This window comes from Lepisosteus platostomus, chromosome 6 (genome assembly GCF_059453375.1).
Source record: "Lepisosteus platostomus isolate fLepPlt1 chromosome 6, fLepPlt1.hap1, whole genome shotgun sequence".
NCBI classification, from domain to species: Eukaryota; Metazoa; Chordata; class Actinopteri; order Semionotiformes; family Lepisosteidae; genus Lepisosteus; species Lepisosteus platostomus.
Window position 1 is genome coordinate 10,214,390 of NC_142616.1, and position 25,558 is coordinate 10,239,947.

At 49.5% G+C, this 25,558-nt stretch overlaps 5 protein-coding genes and 16 non-coding genes across 26 annotated transcripts; 4 read left to right on the forward strand and 17 right to left on the reverse strand.

The window, feature by feature from the left end:
* Positions 1-90: 90 nt before the first annotated feature.
* On the reverse strand, positions 91-173 carry trnal-cag (transfer RNA leucine (anticodon CAG)). The gene has a single exon. It is a non-coding gene; the product is annotated as a tRNA-Leu (tRNA).
* Positions 174-405: 232 nt separating this feature from the next.
* trnar-ccu (transfer RNA arginine (anticodon CCU)) lies at positions 406-478 on the reverse strand. Its single transcript has one exon. It is a non-coding gene; the product is annotated as a tRNA-Arg (tRNA).
* A 349-nt stretch (positions 479-827) lies between these two features.
* On the reverse strand, positions 828-901 carry trnai-aau (transfer RNA isoleucine (anticodon AAU)). The gene has a single exon. It is a non-coding gene; the product is annotated as a tRNA-Ile (tRNA).
* A 405-nt stretch (positions 902-1,306) lies between these two features.
* Positions 1,307-5,849, reverse strand: LOC148660150 (G protein-coupled receptor 68-like). Of its 2 annotated transcripts, none has more exons than XM_088634161.1 (2): positions 4,653-5,849; positions 1,307-3,293 (listed from the first exon to the last, which is right to left on the reverse strand). In XM_088634161.1, exon 2 carries the CDS (start codon positions 2,927-2,929, stop codon positions 2,018-2,020), a length of 912 nt encoding a protein of 303 aa, XP_088490287.1. In that variant the 5' UTR covers positions 2,930-3,293; positions 4,653-5,849; the 3' UTR covers positions 1,307-2,017. The 2 variants fall into 2 exon arrangements, with proteins under 2 accessions (XP_088490287.1, XP_088490286.1); XM_088634160.1 differs by having other exon boundaries at positions 1,307-4,404.
* Positions 5,275-5,346, forward strand: trnad-guc (transfer RNA aspartic acid (anticodon GUC)). The gene has a single exon. It is a non-coding gene; the product is annotated as a tRNA-Asp (tRNA).
* Positions 5,510-5,592, reverse strand: trnal-cag (transfer RNA leucine (anticodon CAG)). Its single transcript has one exon. It is a non-coding gene; the product is annotated as a tRNA-Leu (tRNA).
* Positions 5,825-5,897, reverse strand: trnar-ccu (transfer RNA arginine (anticodon CCU)). The gene has a single exon. It is a non-coding gene; the product is annotated as a tRNA-Arg (tRNA).
* A 349-nt stretch (positions 5,898-6,246) lies between these two features.
* trnai-aau (transfer RNA isoleucine (anticodon AAU)) lies at positions 6,247-6,320 on the reverse strand. The gene has a single exon. It is a non-coding gene; the product is annotated as a tRNA-Ile (tRNA).
* A 405-nt stretch (positions 6,321-6,725) lies between these two features.
* On the reverse strand, positions 6,726-10,748 carry LOC148660155 (G protein-coupled receptor 68-like). 2 transcript variants are annotated; one of them, XM_088634163.1, is made up of 2 exons: positions 10,072-10,748; positions 6,726-8,712 (listed from the first exon to the last, which is right to left on the reverse strand). In XM_088634163.1, exon 2 carries the CDS (start codon positions 8,346-8,348, stop codon positions 7,437-7,439), a length of 912 nt encoding a protein of 303 aa, XP_088490289.1. In that variant the 5' UTR covers positions 8,349-8,712; positions 10,072-10,748; the 3' UTR covers positions 6,726-7,436. The 2 variants fall into 2 exon arrangements, with proteins under 2 accessions (XP_088490289.1, XP_088490288.1); XM_088634162.1 differs by having other exon boundaries at positions 6,726-9,823.
* On the forward strand, positions 10,694-10,765 carry trnad-guc (transfer RNA aspartic acid (anticodon GUC)). The gene has a single exon. It is a non-coding gene; the product is annotated as a tRNA-Asp (tRNA).
* Positions 10,766-10,928: 163 nt separating this feature from the next.
* On the reverse strand, positions 10,929-11,011 carry trnal-cag (transfer RNA leucine (anticodon CAG)). Its single transcript has one exon. It is a non-coding gene; the product is annotated as a tRNA-Leu (tRNA).
* Positions 11,012-11,243: 232 nt separating this feature from the next.
* Positions 11,244-11,316, reverse strand: trnar-ccu (transfer RNA arginine (anticodon CCU)). Its single transcript has one exon. It is a non-coding gene; the product is annotated as a tRNA-Arg (tRNA).
* A 349-nt stretch (positions 11,317-11,665) lies between these two features.
* On the reverse strand, positions 11,666-11,739 carry trnai-aau (transfer RNA isoleucine (anticodon AAU)). Its single transcript has one exon. It is a non-coding gene; the product is annotated as a tRNA-Ile (tRNA).
* An 875-nt stretch (positions 11,740-12,614) lies between these two features.
* On the reverse strand, positions 12,615-15,606 carry LOC148660160 (G protein-coupled receptor 68-like). 2 transcript variants are annotated; one of them, XM_088634164.1, is made up of 2 exons: positions 15,491-15,606; positions 12,615-15,242 (listed from the first exon to the last, which is right to left on the reverse strand). In XM_088634164.1, exon 2 carries the CDS (start codon positions 13,765-13,767, stop codon positions 12,856-12,858), a length of 912 nt encoding a protein of 303 aa, XP_088490290.1. In that variant the 5' UTR covers positions 13,768-15,242; positions 15,491-15,606; the 3' UTR covers positions 12,615-12,855. The 2 variants fall into 2 exon arrangements, with proteins under 2 accessions (XP_088490290.1, XP_088490291.1); XM_088634165.1 differs by having other exon boundaries at positions 12,615-14,131; positions 15,491-15,592.
* Positions 15,607-16,112: 506 nt separating this feature from the next.
* On the forward strand, positions 16,113-16,184 carry trnad-guc (transfer RNA aspartic acid (anticodon GUC)). Its single transcript has one exon. It is a non-coding gene; the product is annotated as a tRNA-Asp (tRNA).
* Positions 16,185-16,258: 74 nt separating this feature from the next.
* Positions 16,259-19,687, reverse strand: LOC148660162 (G protein-coupled receptor 68-like). 2 transcript variants are annotated; one of them, XM_088634166.1, is made up of 2 exons: positions 19,572-19,687; positions 16,259-19,356 (listed from the first exon to the last, which is right to left on the reverse strand). In XM_088634166.1, exon 2 carries the CDS (start codon positions 17,879-17,881, stop codon positions 16,970-16,972), a length of 912 nt encoding a protein of 303 aa, XP_088490292.1. In that variant the 5' UTR covers positions 17,882-19,356; positions 19,572-19,687; the 3' UTR covers positions 16,259-16,969. The 2 variants fall into 2 exon arrangements, with proteins under 2 accessions (XP_088490292.1, XP_088490293.1); XM_088634167.1 differs by having other exon boundaries at positions 16,259-18,245; positions 19,572-19,673.
* Positions 19,688-20,193: 506 nt separating this feature from the next.
* Positions 20,194-20,265, forward strand: trnad-guc (transfer RNA aspartic acid (anticodon GUC)). The gene has a single exon. It is a non-coding gene; the product is annotated as a tRNA-Asp (tRNA).
* A 163-nt stretch (positions 20,266-20,428) lies between these two features.
* On the reverse strand, positions 20,429-20,511 carry trnal-cag (transfer RNA leucine (anticodon CAG)). Its single transcript has one exon. It is a non-coding gene; the product is annotated as a tRNA-Leu (tRNA).
* Positions 20,512-20,743: 232 nt separating this feature from the next.
* On the reverse strand, positions 20,744-20,816 carry trnar-ccu (transfer RNA arginine (anticodon CCU)). Its single transcript has one exon. It is a non-coding gene; the product is annotated as a tRNA-Arg (tRNA).
* A 349-nt stretch (positions 20,817-21,165) lies between these two features.
* Positions 21,166-21,239, reverse strand: trnai-aau (transfer RNA isoleucine (anticodon AAU)). Its single transcript has one exon. It is a non-coding gene; the product is annotated as a tRNA-Ile (tRNA).
* Positions 21,240-21,978: 739 nt separating this feature from the next.
* On the reverse strand, positions 21,979-25,279 carry LOC148660167 (G protein-coupled receptor 68-like). Of its 2 annotated transcripts, none has more exons than XM_088634168.1 (2): positions 24,993-25,279; positions 21,979-23,633 (listed from the first exon to the last, which is right to left on the reverse strand). In XM_088634168.1, the coding sequence occupies exon 2, from the start codon at positions 23,267-23,269 to the stop codon at positions 22,358-22,360; it is 912 nt and encodes a 303-aa protein (XP_088490294.1). In that variant the 5' UTR covers positions 23,270-23,633; positions 24,993-25,279; the 3' UTR covers positions 21,979-22,357. The 2 variants fall into 2 exon arrangements, 1 of the variants encoding a protein (XP_088490294.1); XR_015939371.1 differs by lacking the exon at positions 21,979-23,633 and adding an exon at positions 23,733-24,744.
* Between the last annotated feature and the right edge of the window lie 279 nt (positions 25,280-25,558).

Sequence of the window (25,558 nt, forward strand, 5' to 3'; positions counted from 1 at the left end):
ATCAAAATATTTTTTCTCGTAGAAACATATTACGTTGTTGTGCTCTTTTCATCTGCACTCTTAACAAATCATCAGGAAAAGAAGAGGTACTGTCAGAAGTGGGATTCGAACCCACGCCTCCAGGGGAGACTGCGACCTGAACGCAGCGCCTTAGACCGCTCGGCCATCCTGACGTGTTAATAAGCGATACTGGTGTTCAATACACCGCGTTCCTGTTTGGTGCGGTTTTGTTTTTTGTTGTCCAGTATAATTTCGGCCCACTTTGTTGTTGGTCCTTTAAAAGAGGTTGTAATCCTTCCCTGTTTCCCTATCTGTGTGAGGAAACATGAAGCAGTTCTGGAAGAACCGTGTAACACAATTTTTTATACGTCACGTCAATACAACAGTGAGAGATAAAGAAATTACCACCCCAGATGGGACTCGAACCCACAATCCCTGGCTTAGGAGGCCAGTGCCTTATCCATTAGGCCACTGGGGCTCGGCGTAGGGGCTTTTGCTCTTTTGTGTTCTGCGCGGGGACTGGAGAGGTCCCGGGTATTAAAGACCGCAATCACTGTCAGTTCCACTAGAGGGCAGCAGAGCACAGTTCCTACATTATTCTCCACAAGAGAAGTGAGCCGTCTTTGGGAAGAAAGTTTTCAGTGAGCTCATCGCTTGTGGAAATCGCGCCACCTTTCCTCGCTTTTAAATCTTTGAACAGTCCCCTCTCAGCCGGAACGTGTGTGTGAGTCTGACACGGCTCTCGTTTATCAGCTGTACGTAGCATAATACATTTCACCGTGGAAATAAAGATCAAACGGTTTGGGGAAAAGGAAAAGGGGATTTCGTGGCCCGTACGGGGATCGAACCCGCGACCTTGGCGTTATTAGCACCACGCTCTAACCAACTGAGCTAACCGGCCCCTTGAACATGTGTTCCAGTGAGCAGCTAATGCGGCCTCAGAGGATTATTACTGAAGAATTTTAACTGCTGATTCGCTCAGCCTGCGTATAGAGGGGAAAATTATTCGACGATCTGACACGGTCTCGAGTGACACAAACTATCTGTCCTGCTAAACTGTATTTCTCCAGAAGCCGGTTCAGAACACAAGGGTACTCGGTTTAACAAAAACGGAAGTTAGGTGTGGCTTTTTTGGGAAATAATCTCTTAAGAGATACAGCACTTTCGGCACAAGGCGCCTCGATGGGAAAGGCCTCTTCCTCGGTTTCAGTGTATGAACATGAACAGAGGCCGTTCTCTACAGTGTGCAAAGGTAATGAAAAAAAAGTACTGTCTCCTTCCCGAGAAAAAAACATATTGTATTCAGTTCAAAGTTCGTTATTTATTACTCTTTTCTTACTCGCATGGACACCATAGACACTCCAGTACATTAACACTGCATTGAGAGAGAGGGGTTCATACAGACACACTGACTGGACACTCCAGTACATTAACACTGCACTGAGAGAGAGGGGTTCATACAGACACACTGACTGGACACTCCAGTACATTAACACTGCACTTAGAGAGAGGGGTTCATACAGACACACTGACTGACTGGACACTCCAGTACATTAACACTGCACTGAGAGAGAGGGGTTCATACAGACACACTGACTGACTGGACACTCCAGTACATTAACACTACACTGAGAGAGAGGGGTTCTATATAATTTATAGAGAAAACGGTACACCCCAATACTTGCAAATGTGACTCAGGAGTAGCCTTGGGGTCCAACTCCTTACAGCCAGCCTGCTGTTTCCCAGACAGAGGGTAAATGCGTAAGCGGTGAACCTTGTGTGACGATATTCACTTCAGCATCAGTTTCAGTCCAACGGGTCATTTCCTCTCCTCTTAATTCACTCAGGCAAAACACGCACAGCAATTCAGCCTCGCCATTATGAATTGTTCTCGCGGGCGTCTCGTCTTCGACTAAAATGAAAAATGGGTCAGGTGACGGACATTTTCGGCAGAATTCTTTGACAATGAAATAAGGGAGACCCCTTCCCAGAGGAGGTGTGTGCTGTCTAAGACCGGCTACGAGACCCATGCTCCTCCTCCCTGACGGGCGGGCGGTGGCCGCCGGCAGTCGGCCGGTCTCAGACAGAGGGACAGGCAGCCCAGCGCGTCTCTGACGTCCCTCCGGAGGAAAATATAGAGAATCGGGTCAACCAGAGGGCTCAGGTTCATGATGGCCCAGGCTGTAAGCAGACAGACTTCCAGCACATTGGAGTAAGCGGCATCCTCACCTGCCGCCGCAGAAAAATAGGAGTAGCAAAAGAAAATCGGCCCGTACATGCCGGCGAATATTCCCAGGAGGAGGATCATCAAGCGCCGAATCCTTGTCTTCTCCTCCTCTGGGACAGAGACTGCTCTCCCCACGGCTCTGCGGATCCCGGCACAGGACAGAACGAGGACCAGCAGCGGCAGAGGAAAGATAACGACCAAAAACAGCCAGTAGGCAATAGTAGATCCGATAAGTTCCCCCACCATGAAGGCTATGCCGAGAACCCAGACGCTCAGGGAAATGAGGACCGCGGACTTGGGACTCCGGTGATACCGGTACCAGAGAGGATGGGCCAGGGCTACATACCTCTCGACGGAGATGCACAGCAGGAATCCCACTCCTGCCACCACGCAGAGGGTGTATGTCATGATGCCCGCACCGCAATGACTGGGGCACTCATAGTCGTTGCTGGTGGAGTCAATAAACAGGGGCAGGATGGCAATCCGGGTCACGTCCGACAGGAGCAGGTTGATGATGTAGACGGGGAGGGGGAAATCGGTCTTGATCAGGCGGAACAGTCCATAAAGAGCCAGGAAATTGATGGGCAGGACGACAACAAAGAAGCAGCTGTAGATCACCAGATGGAAGGTCTTCATTTTCAATAATTTGTTATCATCCGTAGAGTTTCCTTCGGTGGTATTGGAGAAGTTCAAGCTGTCCATTTTAAGGATTGAGTGTTGAAGTGTCTGTCCTGTCCTTGTCAATGAGGACTGAGGTGTGTGTACTGTCCTATTCAATTGAGACTGAGCTGTGTGTCCTGTCTTTGTCAGTGGGGACTGAGCTGTGTGTCCTGTCCTTGGCAATGAAGACTGAGCTGTGTGTCCTGTCCTTGGCAATGGAGACAGAACTGTGTTTCCTATCCTTGTCAATGGGGACTGAGGTGTGTGTCCTGTCCTTGTCAGTGAGGATCCTGGCCTGTCCAGCAGTGCAGTGCTTCTTCCTACTCCTCTCTGGTCATTCCCCTTCTCAGAAGGTGAGATTCACCTTCTATTGCTACGAAACCAATTTTCACCAAGACCTTGAAACCTGCAAGAGTAGAGAGACACATTCAATACTAATAAGTCATCACTTCCCAAAGGCCTGGAACAGTTAACCTGTGATCACTTACACAGGTGGAGTGTTCAATTAAGACATGAGGATATCCCTGGGAGCAAGAATCACACCATCCTCCACCTCCAGAACCAGCGTTCCCCTCACTGAATTACCACTGTCTCAATAGAGCACTTGCTTGAACAAGTGCTCCTTCTCTTTAAATGACAGGCAGCTTCGGGGGCCCTATGACAATAGCTGGACTGGGGCTCCCCAGGGTCAGAGCCAGAGACCGCTCTCAGATTGACACTTTCAATGCCTCAGAGTTCTTCTGGATTTATTGTCATGCTCATGCCCATATCTTCAGAAAGAATTAACTGCAATTTGTACACTGTGCTCATGGAATTGCAAGACATAATTGTACGTTAGCTGGCTTTGCTGTAGATTTCAGGCAGCAGGTCGCAGAAGGCAGCAGGTCTCTAGAGACTGGGGGACATTTTCCCTGCCCTGCATTAGAGAGAGCTGTTTGTCCTCACTGAGCTGCCAGAGTCAATCCCAGATCAGGTTTGGCTCAGAGCACACAACTGCACTGCCTCCGTTCAGGTGTGACACCCATTTCATCCCAAACTGTGCCTCTTCTGTTTGGGAAGAGGGAGGAACCAGAAGCACAGGGAGAGAATCTGCTCCTAGAAGGTCAGAAGGCTCATTGATCTTCTTCCACCCAGGAACAGTAGACTGTGAAAAGGCGCCGTCCTTCGGATGAGACTTAAAACCTAGGTCCTGACTTTCTGTGGGAACCCTGATTTCCTATTCAAATTTCCCCCTGGTCTTTACCATCATAATCATGGCCTCCTAATAATCCCCATCTCTGAACTGGCTTCATCACTCTGTTCAAGTAGGAAGAGCCTGAACAACTGTTGGACAGCGCCCCCTGGGGACCAGAGCTACAACAACACTAGGAGAACATGCAATCTCCGACTGAGCAGACACCGAGATCTCAAACCCGGGGTCCTGGAGGCGTGAGGGGGCTGTTCCTCGCTCCATGCCCCCAGTCCTGTTCCTGTTGCTCCTGTGAGAAGCAGCAGCAATAGTAGGAGCAGCAGTAATGCTGTAGAAGAAACAATAAGGAGAGCATTTTTGGGGTATCTAATATGACTAGGGGGTAAAATAGAACCATTAACAAGGACAGGACACACAGCTCAGTCTCCATTAACAAGGACAGGACACACCTCAGTCCTCATTGACATGTACAGGACACACAGCTCAGTCTCCATTGACAAGGACAGGAAAAAAAGGTCATTTTAATGAGAATCATGATCAATCAAGCAGGCAGTCAGGGATACAGGACGTCCTCACCTGCAGCTGTAGCAGCAATGAGTCTCTGAAAGCGCAGAATTGTCCAAATCCCTTTTCCTGTGGCGCACAGTTCTAGCCTGCATGCTCTAACTGCAGACGAGCCACCAGCTCATTCTCCGAAGCACCGCATGTTTTAATGCTACTGGCCCCAGTGGCGGTCGGTCGCCGGCGACTGAGGGCTCTCCTCTCGGCGGAGTGACTGGACTTGTGTCCGGAGAGGGAGTCTCCTGCAGGCGGCTGTTCTTCACCAACAGCGGGGATGACAGACAGACCACAGGCTAAAATAATTTCAGATGTGCCTTTTTAAATAGATTCTTGAACATTTATGAGCATTATTAGACAGCGGGAAGCAGGTAAAAACTCGTGTTGCTCTCAATGTGTATCGTGCTCTACTGAAAGGACTATCCGTCGTTAGAAACCTGATAGACATCCCCGAAATAACTGATTCTGTAGGTGTCAGTAATGTACGCGAATGAGCAGCAGCAGGAGCACAGACAACTGGGAACGTTTTCACACGCGTTTCTGAAACGAATCGAAATAAAAACGGAAACTACAACTTTAGCCGTAAGAGGAAACGTCTCCTGACACGAAACACAGCTCCCGCTCGACACCATACACGAGCTCCTCGTTAGTATAGTGGTGAGTATCCCCGCCTGTCACGCGGGAGACCGGGGTTCGATTCCCCGACGGGGAGGTACATCATTTTCTACCTGATTTTCCTTTTCCCACTTATCTGTCTGCTCTTCCAAACGGGCCGCCCGTCACCTATCAAAATATTTTTTCTCGTAGAAACATATTACGTTGTTGTGCTCTTTTCATCTGCACTCTTAACAAATCATCAGGAAAAGAAGAGGTACTGTCAGAAGTGGGATTCGAACCCACGCCTCCAGGGGAGACTGCGACCTGAACGCAGCGCCTTAGACCGCTCGGCCATCCTGACGTGTTAATAAGCGATACTGGTGTTCAATACACCGCGTTCCTGTTTGGTGCGGTTTTGTTTTTTGTTGTCCAGTATAATTTCGGCCCACTTTGTTGTTGGTCCTTTAAAAGAGGTTGTAATCCTTCCCTGTTTCCCTATCTGTGTGAGGAAACATGAAGCAGTTCTGGAAGAACCGTGTAACACAATTTTTTATACGTCACGTCAATACAACAGTGAGAGATAAAGAAATTACCACCCCAGATGGGACTCGAACCCACAATCCCTGGCTTAGGAGGCCAGTGCCTTATCCATTAGGCCACTGGGGCTCGGCAAAGGGGCTTTTGCTCTTTTGTGTTCTGCGCGGGGACTGGAGAGGTCCCGGGTGTTAAAGACCGCAATCACTGTCAGTTCCACTAGAGGGCAGCAGAGCACAGTTCCTACATTATTCTCCACAAGAGAAGCGAGCCGTCTTTGGGAAGAAAGTTTTCAGTGAGCTCATCGCTTGTGGAAATCGCGCCACCTTTCCTCGCTTTTAAATCTTTGAACAGTCCCCTCTCAGCCGGAACGTGTGTGTGAGTCTGACACGGCTCTCGTTTATCAGCTGTACGTAGCATAATACATTTCACCGTGGAAATAAAGATCAAACGGTTTGGGGAAAAGGAAAAGGGGATTTCGTGGCCCGTACGGGGATCGAACCCGCGACCTTGGCGTTATTAGCACCACGCTCTAACCAACTGAGCTAACCGGCCCCTTGAACATGTGTTCCAGTGAGCAGCTAATGCGGCCTCAGAGGATTATTACTGAAGAATTTTAACTGCTGATTCGCTCAGCCTGCGTATAGAGGGGAAAATTATTCGACGATCTGACACGGTCTCGAGTGACACAAACTATCTGTCCTGCTAAACTGTATTTCTCCAGAAGCCGGTTCAGAACACAAGGGTACTCGGTTTAACAAAAACGGAAGTTAGGTGTGGCTTTTTTGGGAAATAATCTCTTAAGAGATACAGCACTTTCGGCACAAGGCGCCTCGATGGGAAAGGCCTCTTCCTCGGTTTCAGTGTATGAACATGAACAGAGGCCGTTCTCTACAGTGTGCAAAGGTAATGAAAAAAAAGTACTGTCTCCTTCCCGAGAAAAAAACATATTGTATTCAGTTCAAAGTTCGTTATTTATTACTCTTTTCTTACTCGCATGGACACCATAGACACTCCAGTACATTAACACTGCATTGAGAGAGAGGGGTTCATACAGACACACTGACTGGACACTCCAGTACATTAACACTGCACTGAGAGAGAGGGGTTCATACAGACACACTGACTGGACACTCCAGTACATTAACACTGCACTGAGAGAGAGGGGTTCATACAGACACACTGACTGACTGGACACTCCAGTACATTAACACTGCACTGAGAGAGAGGGGTTCATACAGACACACTGACTGACTGGACACTCCAGTACATTAACACTACACTGAGAGAGAGGGGTTCTATATAATTTATAGAGAAAACGGTACACCCCAATACTTGCAAATGTGACTCAGGAGTAGCCTTGGGGTCCAACTCCTTACAGCCAGCCTGCTGTTTCCCAGACAGAGGGTAAATGCGTAAGCGGTGAACCTTGTGTGACGATATTCACTTCAGCATCAGTTTCAGTCCAACGGGTCATTTCCTCTCCTCTTAATTCACTCAGGCAAAACACGCACAGCAATTCAGCCTCGCCATTATGAATTGTTCTCGCGGGCGTCTCGTCTTCGACTAAAATGAAAAATGGGTCAGGTGACGGACATTTTCGGCAGAATTCTTTGACAATGAAATAAGGGAGACCCCTTCCCAGAGGAGGTGTGTGCTGTCTAAGACCGGCTACGAGACCCATGCTCCTCCTCCCTGACGGGCGGGCGGTGGCCGCCGGCAGTCGGCCGGTCTCAGACAGAGGGACAGGCAGCCCAGCGCGTCTCTGACGTCCCTCCGGAGGAAAATATAGAGAATCGGGTCAACCAGAGGGCTCAGGTTCATGATGGCCCAGGCTGTAAGCAGACAGACTTCCAGCACATTGGAGTAAGCGGCATCCTCACCTGCCGCCGCAGAAAAATAGGAGTAGCAAAAGAAAATCGGCCCGTACATGCCGGCGAATATTCCCAGGAGGAGGATCATCAAGCGCCGAATCCTTGTCTTCTCCTCCTCTGGGACAGAGACTGCTCTCCCCACGGCTCTGCGGATCCCGGCACAGGACAGAACGAGGACCAGCAGCGGCAGAGGAAAGATAACGACCAAAAACAGCCAGTAGGCAATAGTAGATCCGATAAGTTCCCCCACCATGAAGGCTATGCCGAGAACCCAGACGCTCAGGGAAATGAGGACCGCGGACTTGGGACTCCGGTGATACCGGTACCAGAGAGGATGGGCCAGGGCTACATACCTCTCGACGGAGATGCACAGCAGGAATCCCACTCCTGCCACCACGCAGAGGGTGTATGTCATGATGCCCGCACCGCAATGACTGGGGCACTCATAGTCGTTGCTGGTGGAGTCAATAAACAGGGGCAGGATGGCAATCCGGGTCACGTCCGACAGGAGCAGGTTGATGATGTAGACGGGGAGGGGGAAATCGGTCTTGATCAGGCGGAACAGTCCATAAAGAGCCAGGAAATTGATGGGCAGGACGACAACAAAGAAGCAGCTGTAGATCACCAGATGGAAGGTCTTCATTTTCAATAATTTGTTATCATCCGTAGAGTTTCCTTCGGTGGTATTGGAGAAGTTCAAGCTGTCCATTTTAAGGATTGAGTGTTGAAGTGTCTGTCCTGTCCTTGTCAATGAGGACTGAGGTGTGTGTACTGTCCTATTCAATTGAGACTGAGCTGTGTGTCCTGTCTTTGTCAGTGGGGACTGAGCTGTGTGTCCTGTCCTTGGCAATGAAGACTGAGCTGTGTGTCCTGTCCTTGGCAATGGAGACAGAACTGTGTTTCCTATCCTTGTCAATGGGGACTGAGGTGTGTGTCCTGTCCTTGTCAGTGAGGATCCTGGCCTGTCCAGCAGTGCAGTGCTTCTTCCTACTCCTCTCTGGTCATTCCCCTTCTCAGAAGGTGAGATTCACCTTCTATTGCTACGAAACCAATTTTCACCAAGACCTTGAAACCTGCAAGAGTAGAGAGACACATTCAATACTAATAAGTCATCACTTCCCAAAGGCCTGGAACAGTTAACCTGTGATCACTTACACAGGTGGAGTGTTCAATTAAGACATGAGGATATCCCTGGGAGCAAGAATCACACCATCCTCCACCTCCAGAACCAGCGTTCCCCTCACTGAATTACCACTGTCTCAATAGAGCACTTGCTTGAACAAGTGCTCCTTCTCTTTAAATGACAGGCAGCTTCGGGGGCCCTATGACAATAGCTGGACTGGGGCTCCCCAGGGTCAGAGCCAGAGACCGCTCTCAGATTGACACTTTCAATGCCTCAGAGTTCTTCTGGATTTATTGTCATGCTCATGCCCATATCTTCAGAAAGAATTAACTGCAATTTGTACACTGTGCTCATGGAATTGCAAGACATAATTGTACGTTAGCTGGCTTTGCTGTAGATTTCAGGCAGCAGGTCGCAGAAGGCAGCAGGTCTCTAGAGACTGGGGGACATTTTCCCTGCCCTGCATTAGAGAGAGCTGTTTGTCCTCACTGAGCTGCCAGAGTCAATCCCAGATCAGGTTTGGCTCAGAGCACACAACTGCACTGCCTCCGTTCAGGTGTGACACCCATTTCATCCCAAACTGTGCCTCTTCTGTTTGGGAAGAGGGAGGAACCAGAAGCACAGGGAGAGAATCTGCTCCTAGAAGGTCAGAAGGCTCATTGATCTTCTTCCACCCAGGAACAGTAGACTGTGAAAAGGCGCCGTCCTTCGGATGAGACTTAAAACCTAGGTCCTGACTTTCTGTGGGAACCCTGATTTCCTATTCAAATTTCCCCCTGGTCTTTACCATCATAATCATGGCCTCCTAATAATCCCCATCTCTGAACTGGCTTCATCACTCTGTTCAAGTAGGAAGAGCCTGAACAACTGTTGGACAGCGCCCCCTGGGGACCAGAGCTACAACAACACTAGGAGAACATGCAATCTCCGACTGAGCAGACACCGAGATCTCAAACCCGGGGTCCTGGAGGCGTGAGGGGGCTGTTCCTCGCTCCATGCCCCCAGTCCTGTTCCTGTTGCTCCTGTGAGAAGCAGCAGCAATAGTAGGAGCAGCAGTAATGCTGTAGAAGAAACAATAAGGAGAGCATTTTTGGGGTATCTAATATGACTAGGGGGTAAAATAGAACCATTAACAAGGACAGGACACACAGCTCAGTCTCCATTAACAAGGACAGGACACACCTCAGTCCTCATTGACATGTACAGGACACACAGCTCAGTCTCCATTGACAAGGACAGGAAAAAAAGGTCATTTTAATGAGAATCATGATCAATCAAGCAGGCAGTCAGGGATACAGGACGTCCTCACCTGCAGCTGTAGCAGCAATGAGTCTCTGAAAGCGCAGAATTGTCCAAATCCCTTTTCCTGTGGCGCACAGTTCTAGCCTGCATGCTCTAACTGCAGACGAGCCACCAGCTCATTCTCCGAAGCACCGCATGTTTTAATGCTACTGGCCCCAGTGGCGGTCGGTCGCCGGCGACTGAGGGCTCTCCTCTCGGCGGAGTGACTGGACTTGTGTCCGGAGAGGGAGTCTCCTGCAGGCGGCTGTTCTTCACCAACAGCGGGGATGACAGACAGACCACAGGCTAAAATAATTTCAGATGTGCCTTTTTAAATAGATTCTTGAACATTTATGAGCATTATTAGACAGCGGGAAGCAGGTAAAAACTCGTGTTGCTCTCAATGTGTATCGTGCTCTACTGAAAGGACTATCCGTCGTTAGAAACCTGATAGACATCCCCGAAATAACTGATTCTGTAGGTGTCAGTAATGTACGCGAATGAGCAGCAGCAGGAGCACAGACAACTGGGAACGTTTTCACACGCGTTTCTGAAACGAATCGAAATAAAAACGGAAACTACAACTTTAGCCGTAAGAGGAAACGTCTCCTGACACGAAACACAGCTCCCGCTCGACACCATACACGAGCTCCTCGTTAGTATAGTGGTGAGTATCCCCGCCTGTCACGCGGGAGACCGGGGTTCGATTCCCCGATGGGGAGGTACATCATTTTCTACCTGATTTTCCTTTTCCCACTTATCTGTCTGCTCTTCCAAACGGGCCGCCCGTCACCTATCAAAATATTTTTTCTCGTAGAAACATATTACGTTGTTGTGCTCTTTTCATCTGCACTCTTAACAAATCATCAGGAAAAGAAGAGGTACTGTCAGAAGTGGGATTCGAACCCACGCCTCCAGGGGAGACTGCGACCTGAACGCAGCGCCTTAGACCGCTCGGCCATCCTGACGTGTTAATAAGCGATACTGGTGTTCAATACACCGCGTTCCTGTTTGGTGCGGTTTTGTTTTTTGTTGTCCAGTATAATTTCGGCCCACTTTGTTGTTGGTCCTTTAAAAGAGGTTGTAATCCTTCCCTGTTTCCCTATCTGTGTGAGGAAACATGAAGCAGTTCTGGAAGAACCGTGTAACACAATTTTTTATACGTCACGTCAATACAACAGTGAGAGATAAAGAAATTACCACCCCAGATGGGACTCGAACCCACAATCCCTGGCTTAGGAGGCCAGTGCCTTATCCATTAGGCCACTGGGGCTCGGCGAAGGGGCTTTTGCTCTTTTGTGTTCTGCGCGGGGACTGGAGAGGTCCCGGGTGTTAAAGACCGCAATCACTGTCAGTTCCACTAGAGGGCAGCAGAGCACAGTTCCTACATTATTCTCCACAAGAGAAGCGAGCCGTCTTTGGGAAGAAAGTTTTCAGTGAGCTCATCGCTTGTGGAAATCGCGCCACCTTTCCTCGCTTTTAAATCTTTGAACAGTCCCCTCTCAGCCGGAACGTGTGTGTGAGTCTGACACGGCTCTCGTTTATCAGCTGTACGTAGCATAATACATTTCACCGTGGAAATAAAGATCAAACGGTTTGGGGAAAAGGAAAAGGGGATTTCGTGGCCCGTACGGGGATCGAACCCGCGACCTTGGCGTTATTAGCACCACGCTCTAACCAACTGAGCTAACCGGCCCCTTGAACATGTGTTCCAGTGAGCAGCTAATGCGGCCTCAGAGGATTATTACTGAAGAATTTTAACTGCTGATTCGCTCAGCCTGCGTATAGAGGGGAAAATTATTCGACGATCTGACACGGTCTCGAGTGACACAAACTATCTGTCCTGCTAAACTGTATTTCTCCAGAAGCCGGTTCAGAACACAAGGGTACTCGGTTTAACAAAAACGGAAGTTAGGTGTGGCTTTTTTGGGAAATAATCTCTTAAGAGATACAGCACTTTCGGCACAAGGCGCCTCGATGGGAAAGGCCTCTTCCTCGGTTTCAGTGTATGAACATGAACAGAGGCCGTTCTCTACAGTGTGCAAAGGTAATGAAAAAAAAGTACTGTCTCCTTCCCGAGAAAAAAACATATTGTATTCAGTTCAAAGTTCGTTATTTATTACTCTTTTCTTACTCGCATGGACACCATAGACACTCCAGTACATTAACACTGCATTGAGAGAGAGGGGTTCATACAGACACACTGACTGGACACTCCAGTACATTAACACTGCACTGAGAGAGAGGGGTTCATACAGACACACTGACTGGACACTCCAGTACATTAACACTGCACTGAGAGAGAGGGGTTCATACAGACACACTGACTGACTGGACACTCCAGTACATTAACACTGCACTGAGAGAGAGGGGTTCATACAGACACACTGACTGACTGGACACTCCAGTACATTAACACTACACTGAGAGAGAGGGGTTCTATATAATTTATAGAGAAAACGGTACACCCCAATACTTGCAAATGTGACTCAGGAGTAGCCTTGGGGTCCAACTCCTTACAGCCAGCCTGCTGTTTCCCAGACGGAGGGTAAATGCGTAAGCGGTGAACCTTGTGTGACGATATTCACTTCAGCATCAGTTTCAGTCCAACGGGTCATTTCCTCTCCTCTTAATTCACTCAGGCAAAACACGCACAGCAATTCAGCCTCGCCATTATGAATTGTTCTCGCGGGCGTCTCGTCTTCGACTAAAATGAAAAATGGGTCAGGTGACGGACATTTTCGGCAGAATTCTTTGACAATGAAATAAGGGAGACCCCTTCCCAGAGGAGGTGTGTGCTGTCTAAGACCGGCTACGAGACCCATGCTCCTCCTCCCTGACGGGCGGGCGGTGGCCGCCGGCAGTCGGCCGGTCTCAGACAGAGGGACAGGCAGCCCAGCGCGTCTCTGACGTCCCTCCGGAGGAAAATATAGAGAATCGGGTCAACCAGAGGGCTCAGGTTCATGATGGCCCAGGCTGTAAGCAGACAGACTTCCAGCACATTGGAGTAAGCGGCATCCTCACCTGCCGCCGCAGAAAAATAGGAGTAGCAAAAGAAAATCGGCCCGTACATGCCGGCGAATATTCCCAGGAGGAGGATCATCAAGCGCCGAATCCTTGTCTTCTCCTCCTCTGGGACAGAGACTGCTCTCCCCACGGCTCTGCGGATCCCGGCACAGGACAGAACGAGGACCAGCAGCGGCAGAGGAAAGATAACGACCAAAAACAGCCAGTAGGCAATAGTAGATCCGATAAGTTCCCCCACCATGAAGGCTATGCCGAGAACCCAGACGCTCAGGGAAATGAGGACCGCGGACTTGGGACTCTGGTGATACCGGTACCAGAGAGGATGGGCCAGGGCTACATACCTCTCGACGGAGATGCACAGCAGGAATCCCACTCCTGCCACCACGCAGAGGGTGTATGTCATGATGCCCGCACCGCAATGACTGGGGCACTCATAGTCGTTGCTGGTGGAGTCAATAAACAGGGGCAGGATGGCAATCCGGGTCACGTCCGACAGGAGCAGGTTGATGATGTAGACGGGGAGGGGGAAATCGGTCTTGATCAGGCGGAACAGTCCATAAAGAGCCAGGAAATTGATGGGCAGGACGACAACAAAGAAGCAGCTGTAGATCACCAGATGGAAGGTCTTCATTTTCAATAATTTGTTATCATCCGTAGAGTTTCCTTCGGTGGTATTGGAGAAGTTCAAGCTGTCCATTTTAAGGATTGAGTGTTGAAGTGTCTGTCCTGTCCTTGTCAATGAGGACTGAGGTGTGTGTACTGTCCTATTCAATTGAGACTGAGCTGTGTGTCCTGTCTTTGTCAGTGGGGACTGAGCTGTGTGTCCTGTCCTTGGCAATGAAGACTGAGCTGTGTGTCCTGTCCTTGGCAATGGAGACAGAACTGTGTTTCCTATCCTTGTCAATGGGGACTGAGGTGTGTGTCCTGTCCTTGTCAGTGAGGATCCTGGCCTGTCCAGCAGTGCAGTGCTTCTTCCTACTCCTCTCTGGTCATTCCCCTTCTCAGAAGGTGAGATTCACCTTCTATTGCTACGAAACCAATTTTCACCAAGACCTTGAAACCTGCAAGAGTAGAGAGACACATTCAATACTAATAAGTCATCACTTCCCAAAGGCCTGGAACAGTTAACCTGTGATCACTTACACAGGTGGAGTGTTCAATTAAGACATGAGGATATCCCTGGGAGCAAGAATCACACCATCCTCCACCTCCAGAACCAGCGTTCCCCTCACTGAATTACCACTGTCTCAATAGAGCACTTGCTTGAACAAGTGCTCCTTCTCTTTAAATGACAGGCAGCTTCGGGGGCCCTATGACAATAGCTGGACTGGGGCTCCCCAGGGTCAGAGCCAGAGACCGCTCTCAGATTGACACTTTCAATGCCTCAGAGTTCTTCTGGATTTATTGTCATGCTCATGCCCATATCTTCAGAAAGAATTAACTGCAATTTGTACACTGTGCTCATGGAATTGCAAGACATAATTGTACGTTAGCTGGCTTTGCTGTAGATTTCAGGCAGCAGGTCGCAGAAGGCAGCAGGTCTCTAGAGACTGGGGGACATTTTCCCTGCCCTGCATTAGAGAGAGCTGTTTGTCCTCACTGAGCTGCCAGAGTCAATCCCAGATCAGGTTTGGCTCAGAGCACACAACTGCACTGCCTCCGTTCAGGTGTGACACCCATTTCATCCCAAACTGTGCCTCTTCTGTTTGGGAAGAGGGAGGAACCAGAAGCACAGGGAGAGAATCTGCTCCTAGAAGGTCAGAAGGCTCATTGATCTTCTTCCACCCAGGAACAGTAGACTGTGAAAAGGCGCCGTCCTTCGGATGAGACTTAAAACCTAGGTCCTGACTTTCTGTGGGAACCCTGATTTCCTATTCAAATTTCCCCCTGGTCTTTACCATCATAATCATGGCCTCCTAATAATCCCCATCTCTGAACTGGCTTCATCACTCTGTTCAAGTAGGAAGAGCCTGAACAACTGTTGGACAGCGCCCCCTGGGGACCAGAGCTACAACAACACTAGGAGAACATGCAATCTCCGACTGAGCAGACACCGAGATCTCAAACCCGGGGTCCTGGAGGCGTGAGGGGGCTGTTCCTCGCTCCATGCCCCCAGTCCTGTTCCTGTTGCTCCTGTGAGAAGCAGCAGCAATAGTAGGAGCAGCAGTAATGCTGTAGAAGAAACAATAAGGAGAGCATTTTTGGGGTATCTAATATGACTAGGGGGTAAAATAGAACCATTAACAAGGACAGGACACACAGCTCAGTCTCCATTAACAAGGACAGGACACACCTCAGTCCTCATTGACATGTACAGGACACACAGCTCAGTCTCCATTGACAAGGACAGGAAAAAAAGGTCATTTTAATGAGAATCATGATCAATCAAGCAGGCAGTCAGGGATACAGGACGTCCTCACCTGCAGCTGTAGCAGCAATGAGTCTCTGAAAGCGCAGAATTGTCCAAATCCCTTTTCCTGTGGCGCACAGTTCTAGCCTGCATGCTCTAACTGCAGACGAGCCACCAGCTCATTCTCTGAAGCACCGCATGTTTTAATGCTACTGGCCCCAGTGGCGGTCGGTCGCCGGCGACTGAGGGCTCTCCTCTCGGCGGAGTGACTGGACTTGTGTCCGGAGAGGGAGTCTCCTGCAGGCGGCTGTTCTTCACCAACAGCGGGGATGACAGACAGACCACAGGCTAAAATAATTTCAGATGTGCCTTTTTAAATAGATTCTTGAACATTTATGAGCATTATTAGACAGCGGGAAGCAGGTAAAAACTCGTGTTGCTCTCAATGTGTATCGTGCTCTACTGAAAGGACTATCCGTCGTTAGAAACCTGATAGACATCCCCGAAATAACTGATTCTGTAGGTGTCAGTAATGTACGCGAATGAGCAGCAGCAGGAGCACAGACAACTGGGAACGTTTTCACACGCGTTTCTGAAACGAATCGAAATAAAAACGGAAACTACAACTTTAGCCGTAAGAGGAAACGTCTCCTGACACGAAACACAGCTCCCGCTCGACACCATACACGAGCTCCTCGTTAGTATAGTGGTGAGTATCCCCGCCTGTCACGCGGGAGACCGGGGTTCGATTCCCCGACGGGGAGGTACATCATTTTCTACCTGATTTTCCTTTTCCCACTTATCTGTCTGCTCTTCCAAACGGGCATATTGTATTCAGTTCAAAGTTCGTTATTTATTACTCTTTTCTTACTCGCATGGACACCATAGACACTCCAGTACATTAACACTGCATTGAGAGAGAGGGGTTCATACAGACACACTGACTGGACACTCCAGTACATTAACACTGCACTGAGAGAGAGGGGTTCATACAGACACACTGACTGGACACTCCAGTACATTAACACTGCACTGAGAGAGAGGGGTTCATACAGACACACTGACTGACTGGACACTCCAGTACATTAACACTGCACTGAGAGAGAGGGGTTCATACAGACACACTGACTGACTGGACACTCCAGTACATTAACACTACACTGAGAGAGAGGGGTTCTATATAATTTATAGAGAAAACGGTACACCCCAATACTTGCAAATGTGACTCAGGAGTAGCCTTGGGGTCCAACTCCTTACAGCCAGCCTGCTGTTTCCCAGACAGAGGGTAAATGCGTAAGCGGTGAACCTTGTGTGACGATATTCACTTCAGCATCAGTTTCAGTCCAACGGGTCATTTCCTCTCCTCTTAATTCACTCAGGCAAAACACGCACAGCAATTCAGCCTCGCCATTATGAATTGTTCTCGCGGGCGTCTCGTCTTCGACTAAAATGAAAAATGGGTCAGGTGACGGACATTTTCGGCAGAATTCTTTGACAATGAAATAAGGGAGACCCCTTCCCAGAGGAGGTGTGTGCTGTCTAAGACCGGCTACGAGACCCATGCTCCTCCTCCCTGACGGGCGGGCGGTGGCCGCCGGCAGTCGGCCGGTCTCAGACAGAGGGACAGGCAGCCCAGCGCGTCTCTGACGTCCCTCCGGAGGAAAATATAGAGAATCGGGTCAACCAGAGGGCTCAGGTTCATGATGGCCCAGGCTGTAAGCAGACAGACTTCCAGCACATTGGAGTAAGCGGCATCCTCACCTGCCGCCGCAGAAAAATAGGAGTAGCAAAAGAAAATCGGCCCGTACATGCCGGCGAATATTCCCAGGAGGAGGATCATCAAGCGCCGAATCCTTGTCTTCTCCTCCTCTGGGACAGAGACTGCTCTCCCCACGGCTCTGCGGATCCCGGCACAGGACAGAACGAGGACCAGCAGCGGCAGAGGAAAGATAACGACCAAAAACAGCCAGTAGGCAATAGTAGATCCGATAAGTTCCCCCACCATGAAGGCTATGCCGAGAACCCAGACGCTCAGGGAAATGAGGACCGCGGACTTGGGACTCCGGTGATACCGGTACCAGAGAGGATGGGCCAGGGCTACATACCTCTCGACGGAGATGCACAGCAGGAATCCCACTCCTGCCACCACGCAGAGGGTGTATGTCATGATGCCCGCACCGCAATGACTGGGGCACTCATAGTCGTTGCTGGTGGAGTCAATAAACAGGGGCAGGATGGCAATCCGGGTCACGTCCGACAGGAGCAGGTTGATGATGTAGACGGGGAGGGGGAAATCGGTCTTGATCAGGCGGAACAGTCCATAAAGAGCCAGGAAATTGATGGGCAGGACGACAACAAAGAAGCAGCTGTAGATCACCAGATGGAAGGTCTTCATTTTCAATAATTTGTTATCATCCGTAGAGTTTCCTTCGGTGGTATTGGAGAAGTTCAAGCTGTCCATTTTAAGGATTGAGTGTTGAAGTGTCTGTCCTGTCCTTGTCAATGAGGACTGAGGTGTGTGTACTGTCCTATTCAATTGAGACTGAGCTGTGTGTCCTGTCTTTGTCAGTGGGGACTGAGCTGTGTGTCCTGTCCTTGGCAATGAAGACTGAGCTGTGTGTCCTGTCCTTGGCAATGGAGACAGAACTGTGTTTCCTATCCTTGTCAATGGGGACTGAGGTGTGTGTCCTGTCCTTGTCAGTGAGGATCCTGGCCTGTCCAGCAGTGCAGTGCTTCTTCCTACTCCTCTCTGGTCATTCCCCTTCTCAGAAGGTGAGATTCACCTTCTATTGCTACGAAACCAATTTTCACCAAGACCTTGAAACCTGCAAGAGTAGAGAGACACATTCAATACTAATAAGTCATCACTTCCCAAAGGCCTGGAACAGTTAACCTGTGATCACTTACACAGGTGGAGTGTTCAATTAAGACATGAGGATATCCCTGGGAGCAAGAATCACACCATCCTCCACCTCCAGAACCAGCGTTCCCCTCACTGAATTACCACTGTCTCAATAGAGCACTTGCTTGAACAAGTGCTCCTTCTCTTTAAATGACAGGCAGCTTCGGGGGCCCTATGACAATAGCTGGACTGGGGCTCCCCAGGGTCAGAGCCAGAGACCGCTCTCAGATTGACACTTTCAATGCCTCAGAGTTCTTCTGGATTTATTGTCATGCTCATGCCCATATCTTCAGAAAGAATTAACTGCAATTTGTACACTGTGCTCATGGAATTGCAAGACATAATTGTACGTTAGCTGGCTTTGCTGTAGATTTCAGGCAGCAGGTCGCAGAAGGCAGCAGGTCTCTAGAGACTGGGGGACATTTTCCCTGCCCTGCATTAGAGAGAGCTGTTTGTCCTCACTGAGCTGCCAGAGTCAATCCCAGATCAGGTTTGGCTCAGAGCACACAACTGCACTGCCTCCGTTCAGGTGTGACACCCATTTCATCCCAAACTGTGCCTCTTCTGTTTGGGAAGAGGGAGGAACCAGAAGCACAGGGAGAGAATCTGCTCCTAGAAGGTCAGAAGGCTCATTGATCTTCTTCCACCCAGGAACAGTAGACTGTGAAAAGGCGCCGTCCTTCGGATGAGACTTAAAACCTAGGTCCTGACTTTCTGTGGGAACCCTGATTTCCTATTCAAATTTCCCCCTGGTCTTTACCATCATAATCATGGCCTCCTAATAATCCCCATCTCTGAACTGGCTTCATCACTCTGTTCAAGTAGGAAGAGCCTGAACAACTGTTGGACAGCGCCCCCTGGGGACCAGAGCTACAACAACACTAGGAGAACATGCAATCTCCGACTGAGCAGACACCGAGATCTCAAACCCGGGGTCCTGGAGGCGTGAGGGGGCTGTTCCTCGCTCCATGCCCCCAGTCCTGTTCCTGTTGCTCCTGTGAGAAGCAGCAGCAATAGTAGGAGCAGCAGTAATGCTGTAGAAGAAACAATAAGGAGAGCATTTTTGGGGTATCTAATATGACTAGGGGGTAAAATAGAACCATTAACAAGGACAGGACACACCTCAGTCCTCATTGACATGTACAGGACACACAGCTCAGTCTCCATTGACAAGGACAGGAAAAAAAGGTCATTTTAATGAGAATCATGATCAATCAAGCAGGCAGTCAGGGATACAGGACGTCCTCACCTGCAGCTGTAGCAGCAATGAGTCTCTGAAAGCGCAGAATTGTCCAAATCCCTTTTCCTGTGGCGCACAGTTCTAGCCTGCATGCTCTAACTGCAGACGAGCCACCAGCTCATTCTCTGAAGCACCGCATGTTTTAATGCTACTGGCCCCAGTGGCGGTCGGTCGCCGGCGACTGAGGGCTCTCCTCTCGGCGGAGTGACTGGACTTGTGTCCGGAGAGGGAGTCTCCTGCAGGCGGCTGTTCTTCACCAACAGCGGGGATGACAGACAGACCACAGGCTAAAATAATTTCAGATGTGCCTTTTTAAATAGATTCTTGAACATTTATGAGCATTATTAGACAGCGGGAAGCAGGTAAAAACTCGTGTTGCTCTCAATGTGTATCGTGCTCTACTGAAAGGACTATCCGTCGTTAGAAACCTGATAGACATCCCCGAAATAACTGATTCTGTAGGTGTCAGTAATGTACGCGAATGAGCAGCAGCAGGAGCACAGACAACTGGGAACGTTTTCACACGCGTTTCTGAAACGAATCGAAATAAAAACGGAAACTACAACTTTAGCCGTAAGAGGAAACGTCTCCTGACACGAAACACAGCTCCCGCTCGACACCATACACGAGCTCCTCGTTAGTATAGTGGTGAGTATCCCCGCCTGTCACGCGGGAGACCGGGGTTCGATTCCCCGACGGGGAGGTACATCATTTTCTACCTGATTTTCCTTTTCCCACTTATCTGTCTGCTCTTCCAAACGGGCCGCCCGTCACCTATCAAAATATTTTTTCTCGTAGAAACATATTACGTTGTTGTGCTCTTTTCATCTGCACTCTTAACAAATCATCAGGAAAAGAAGAGGTACTGTCAGAAGTGGGATTCGAACCCACGCCTCCAGGGGAGACTGCGACCTGAACGCAGCGCCTTAGACCGCTCGGCCATCCTGACGTGTTAATAAGCGATACTGGTGTTCAATACACCGCGTTCCTGTTTGGTGCGGTTTTGTTTTTTGTTGTCCAGTATAATTTCGGCCCACTTTGTTGTTGGTCCTTTAAAAGAGGTTGTAATCCTTCCCTGTTTCCCTATCTGTGTGAGGAAACATGAAGCAGTTCTGGAAGAACCGTGTAACACAATTTTTTATACGTCACGTCAATACAACAGTGAGAGATAAAGAAATTACCACCCCAGATGGGACTCGAACCCACAATCCCTGGCTTAGGAGGCCAGTGCCTTATCCATTAGGCCACTGGGGCTCGGCGAAGGGGCTTTTGCTCTTTTGTGTTCTGCGCGGGGACTGGAGAGGTCCCGGGTGTTAAAGACCGCAATCACTGTCAGTTCCACTAGAGGGCAGCAGAGCACAGTTCCTACATTATTCTCCACAAGAGAAGCGAGCCGTCTTTGGGAAGAAAGTTTTCAGTGAGCTCATCGCTTGTGGAAATCGCGCCACCTTTCCTCGCTTTTAAATCTTTGAACAGTCCCCTCTCAGCCGGAACGTGTGTGTGAGTCTGACACGGCTCTCGTTTATCAGCTGTACGTAGCATAATACATTTCACCGTGGAAATAAAGATCAAACGGTTTGGGGAAAAGGAAAAGGGGATTTCGTGGCCCGTACGGGGATCGAACCCGCGACCTTGGCGTTATTAGCACCACGCTCTAACCAACTGAGCTAACCGGCCCCTTGAACATGTGTTCCAGTGAGCAGCTAATGCGGCCTCAGAGGATTATTACTGAAGAATTTTAACTGCTGATTCGCTCAGCCTGCGTATAGAGGGGAAAATTATTCGACGATCTGACACGGTCTCGAGTGACACAAACTATCTGTCCTGCTAAACTGTATTTCTCCAGAAGCCGGTTCAGAACACAAGGGTACTCGGTTTAACAAAAACGGAAGTTAGGTGTGGCTTTTTTGGGAAATAATCTCTTAAGAGATACAGCACTTTCGGCACAAGGCGCCTCGATGGGAAAGGCCTCTTCCTCGGTTTCAGTGTATGAACATGAACAGAGGCCGTTCTCTACAGTGTGCAAAGGTAATGAAAAAAAAGTACTGTCTCCTTCCCGAGAAAAAAACATATTGTATTCAGTTCAAAGTTCGTTATTTATTACTCTTTTCTTACTCGCATGGACACCATAGACACTCCAGTACATTAACACTGCATTGAGAGAGAGGGGTTCATACAGACACACTGACTGGACACTCCAGTACATTAACACTGCACTGAGAGAGAGGGGTTCATACAGACACACTGACTGGACACTCCAGTACATTAACACTGCACTGAGAGAGAGGGGTTCATACAGACACACTGACTGACTGGACACTCCAGTACATTAACACTGCACTGAGAGAGAGGGGTTCATACAGACACACTGACTGACTGGACACTCCAGTACATTAACACTACACTGAGAGAGAGAGGGGTTCTATATAATTTATAGAGAAAACGGTACACCCCAATACTTGCAAATGTGACTCAGGAGTAGCCTTGGGGTCCAACTCCTTACAGCCAGCCTGCTGTTTCCCAGACAGAGGGTAAATGCGTAAGCGGTGAACCTTGTGTGACGATATTCACTTCAGCATCAGTTTCAGTCCAACGGGTCATTTCCTCTCCTCTTAATTCACTCAGGCAAAACACGCACAGCAATTCAGCCTCGCCATTATGAATTGTTCTCGCGGGCGTCTCGTCTTCGACTAAAATGAAAAATGGGTCAGGTGACGGACATTTTCGGCAGAATTCTTTGACAATGAAATAAGGGAGACCCCTTCCCAGAGGAGGTGTGTGCTGTCTAAGACCGGCTACGAGACCCATGCTCCTCCTCCCTGACGGGCGGGCGGTGGCCGCCGGCAGTCGGCCGGTCTCAGACAGAGGGACAGGCAGCCCAGCGCGTCTCTGACGTCCCTCCGGAGGAAAATATAGAGAATCGGGTCAACCAGAGGGCTCAGGTTCATGATGGCCCAGGCTGTAAGCAGACAGACTTCCAGCACATTGGAGTAAGCGGCATCCTCACCTGCCGCCGCAGAAAAATAGGAGTAGCAAAAGAAAATCGGCCCGTACATGCCGGCGAATATTCCCAGGAGGAGGATCATCAAGCGCCGAATCCTTGTCTTCTCCTCCTCTGGGACAGAGACTGCTCTCCCCACGGCTCTGCGGATCCCGGCACAGGACAGAACGAGGACCAGCAGCGGCAGAGGAAAGATAACGACCAAAAACAGCCAGTAGGCAATAGTAGATCCGATAAGTTCCCCCACCATGAAGGCTATGCCGAGAACCCAGACGCTCAGGGAAATGAGGACCGCGGACTTGGGACTCCGGTGATACCGGTACCAGAGAGGATGGGCCAGGGCTACATACCTCTCGACGGAGATGCACAGCAGGAATCCCACTCCTGCCACCACGCAGAGGGTGTATGTCATGATGCCCGCACCGCAATGACTGGGGCACTCATAGTCGTTGCTGGTGGAGTCAATAAACAGGGGCAGGATGGCAATCCGGGTCACGTCCGACAGGAGCAGGTTGATGATGTAGACGGGGAGGGGGAAATCGGTCTTGATCAGGCGGAACAGTCCATAAAGAGCCAGGAAATTGATGGGCAGGACGACAACAAAGAAGCAGCTGTAGATCACCAGATGGAAGGTCTTCATTTTCAATAATTTGTTATCATCCGTAGAGTTTCCTTCGGTGGTATTGGAGAAGTTCAAGCTGTCCATTTTAAGGATTGAGTGTTGAAGTGTCTGTCCTGTCCTTGTCAATGAGGACTGAGGTGTGTGTACTGTCCTATTCAATTGAGACTGAGCTGTGTGTCCTGTCTTTGTCAGTGGGGACTGAGCTGTGTGTCCTGTCCTTGGCAATGAAGACTGAGCTGTGTGTCCTGTCCTTGGCAATGGAGACAGAACTGTGTTTCCTATCCTTGTCAATGGGGACTGAGGTGTGTGTCCTGTCCTTGTCAGTGAGGATCCTGGCCTGTCCAGCAGTGCAGTGCTTCTTCCTACTCCTCTCTGGTCATTCCCCTTCTCAGAAGGTGAGATTCACCTTCTATTGCTACGAAACCAATTTTCACCAAGACCTTGAAACCTGCAAGAGTAGAGAGACACATTCAATACTAATAAGTCATCACTTCCCAAAGGCCTGGAACAGTTAACCTGTGATCACTTACACATGTGGAGTGTTCAATTAAGACATGAGGATATCCCTGGGAGCAAGAATCACACCATCCTCCACCTCCAGAACCAGCGTTCCCCTCACTGAATTACCACTGTCTCAATAGAGCACTTGCTTGAACAAGTGCTCCTTCTCTTTAAATGACAGGCAGCTTCGGGGGCCCTATGACAATAGCTGGACTGGGGCTCCCCAGGGTCAGAGCCAGAGACCGCTCTCAGATTGACACTTTCAATGCCTCAGAGTTCTTCTGGATTTATTGTCATGCTCATGCCCATATCTTCAGAAAGAATTAACTGCAATTTGTACACTGTGCTCATGGAATTGCAAGACATAATTGTACGTTAGCTGGCTTTGCTGTAGATTTCAGGCAGCAGGTCGCAGAAGGCAGCAGGTCTCTAGAGACTGGGGGACATTTTCCCTGCCCTGCATTAGAGAGAGCTGTTTGTCCTCACTGAGCTGCCAGAGTCAATCCCAGATCAGGTTTGGCTCAGAGCACACAACTGCACTGCCTCCGTTCAGGTGTGACACCCATTTCATCCCAAACTGTGCCTCTTCTGTTTGGGAAGAGGGAGGAACCAGAAGCACAGGGAGAGAATCTGCTCCTAGAAGGTCAGAAGGCTCATTGATCTTCTTCCACCCAGGAACAGTAGACTGTGAAAAGGCGCCGTCCTTCGGATGAGACTTAAAACCTAGGTCCTGACTTTCTGTGGGAACCCTGATTTCCTATTCAAATTTCCCCCTGGTCTTTACCATCATAATCATGGCCTCCTAATAATCCCCATCTCTGAACTGGCTTCATCACTCTGTTCAAGTAGGAAGAGCCTGAACAACTGTTGGACAGCGCCCCCTGGGGACCAGAGCTACAACAACACTAGGAGAACATGCAATCTCCGACTGAGCAGACACCGAGATCTCAAACCCGGGGTCCTGGAGGCGTGAGGGGGCTGTTCCTCGCTCCATGCCCCCAGTCCTGTTCCTGTTGCTCCTGTGAGAAGCAGCAGCAATAGTAGGAGCAGCAGTAATGCTGTAGAAGAAACAATAAGGAGAGCATTTTTGGGGTATCTAATATGACTAGGGGGTAAAATAGAACCATTAACAAGGACAGGACACACAGCTCAGTCTCCATTAACAAGGACAGGACACACCTCAGTCCTCATTGACATGTACAGGACACACAGCTCAGTCTCCATTGACAAGGACAGGAAAAAAAGGTCATTTTAATGAGAATCATGATCAATCAAGCAGGCAGTCAGGGATACAGGACGTCCTCACCTGCAGCTGTAGCAGCAATGAGTCTCTGAAAGCGCAGAATTGTCCAAATCCCTTTTCCTGTGGCGCACAGTTCTAGCCTGCATGCTCTAACTGCAGACGAGCCACCAGCTCATTCTCCGAAGCACCGCATGTTTTAATGCTACTGGCCCCAGTGGCGGTCGGTCGCCGGCGACTGAGGGCTCTCCTCTCGGCGGAGTGACTGGACTTGTGTCCGGAGAGGGAGTCTCCTGCAGGCGGCTGTTCTTCACCAACAGCGGGGATGACAGACAGACCACAGGCTAAAATAATTTCAGATGTGCCTTTTAAAATAGATTCTTGAACATTTATGAGCATTATTAGACAGCGGGAAGCAGGTAAAAACTCGTGTTGCTCTCAATGTGTATCGTGCTCTACTGAAAGGACTATCCGTCGTTAGAAACCTGATAGACATCCCCGAAATAACTGATTCTGTAGGTGTCAGTAATGTACGCGAATGAGCAGCAGCAGGAGCACAGACAACTGGGAACGTTTTCACACGCGTTTCTGAAACGAATCGAAATAAAAACGGAAACTACAACTTTAGCCGT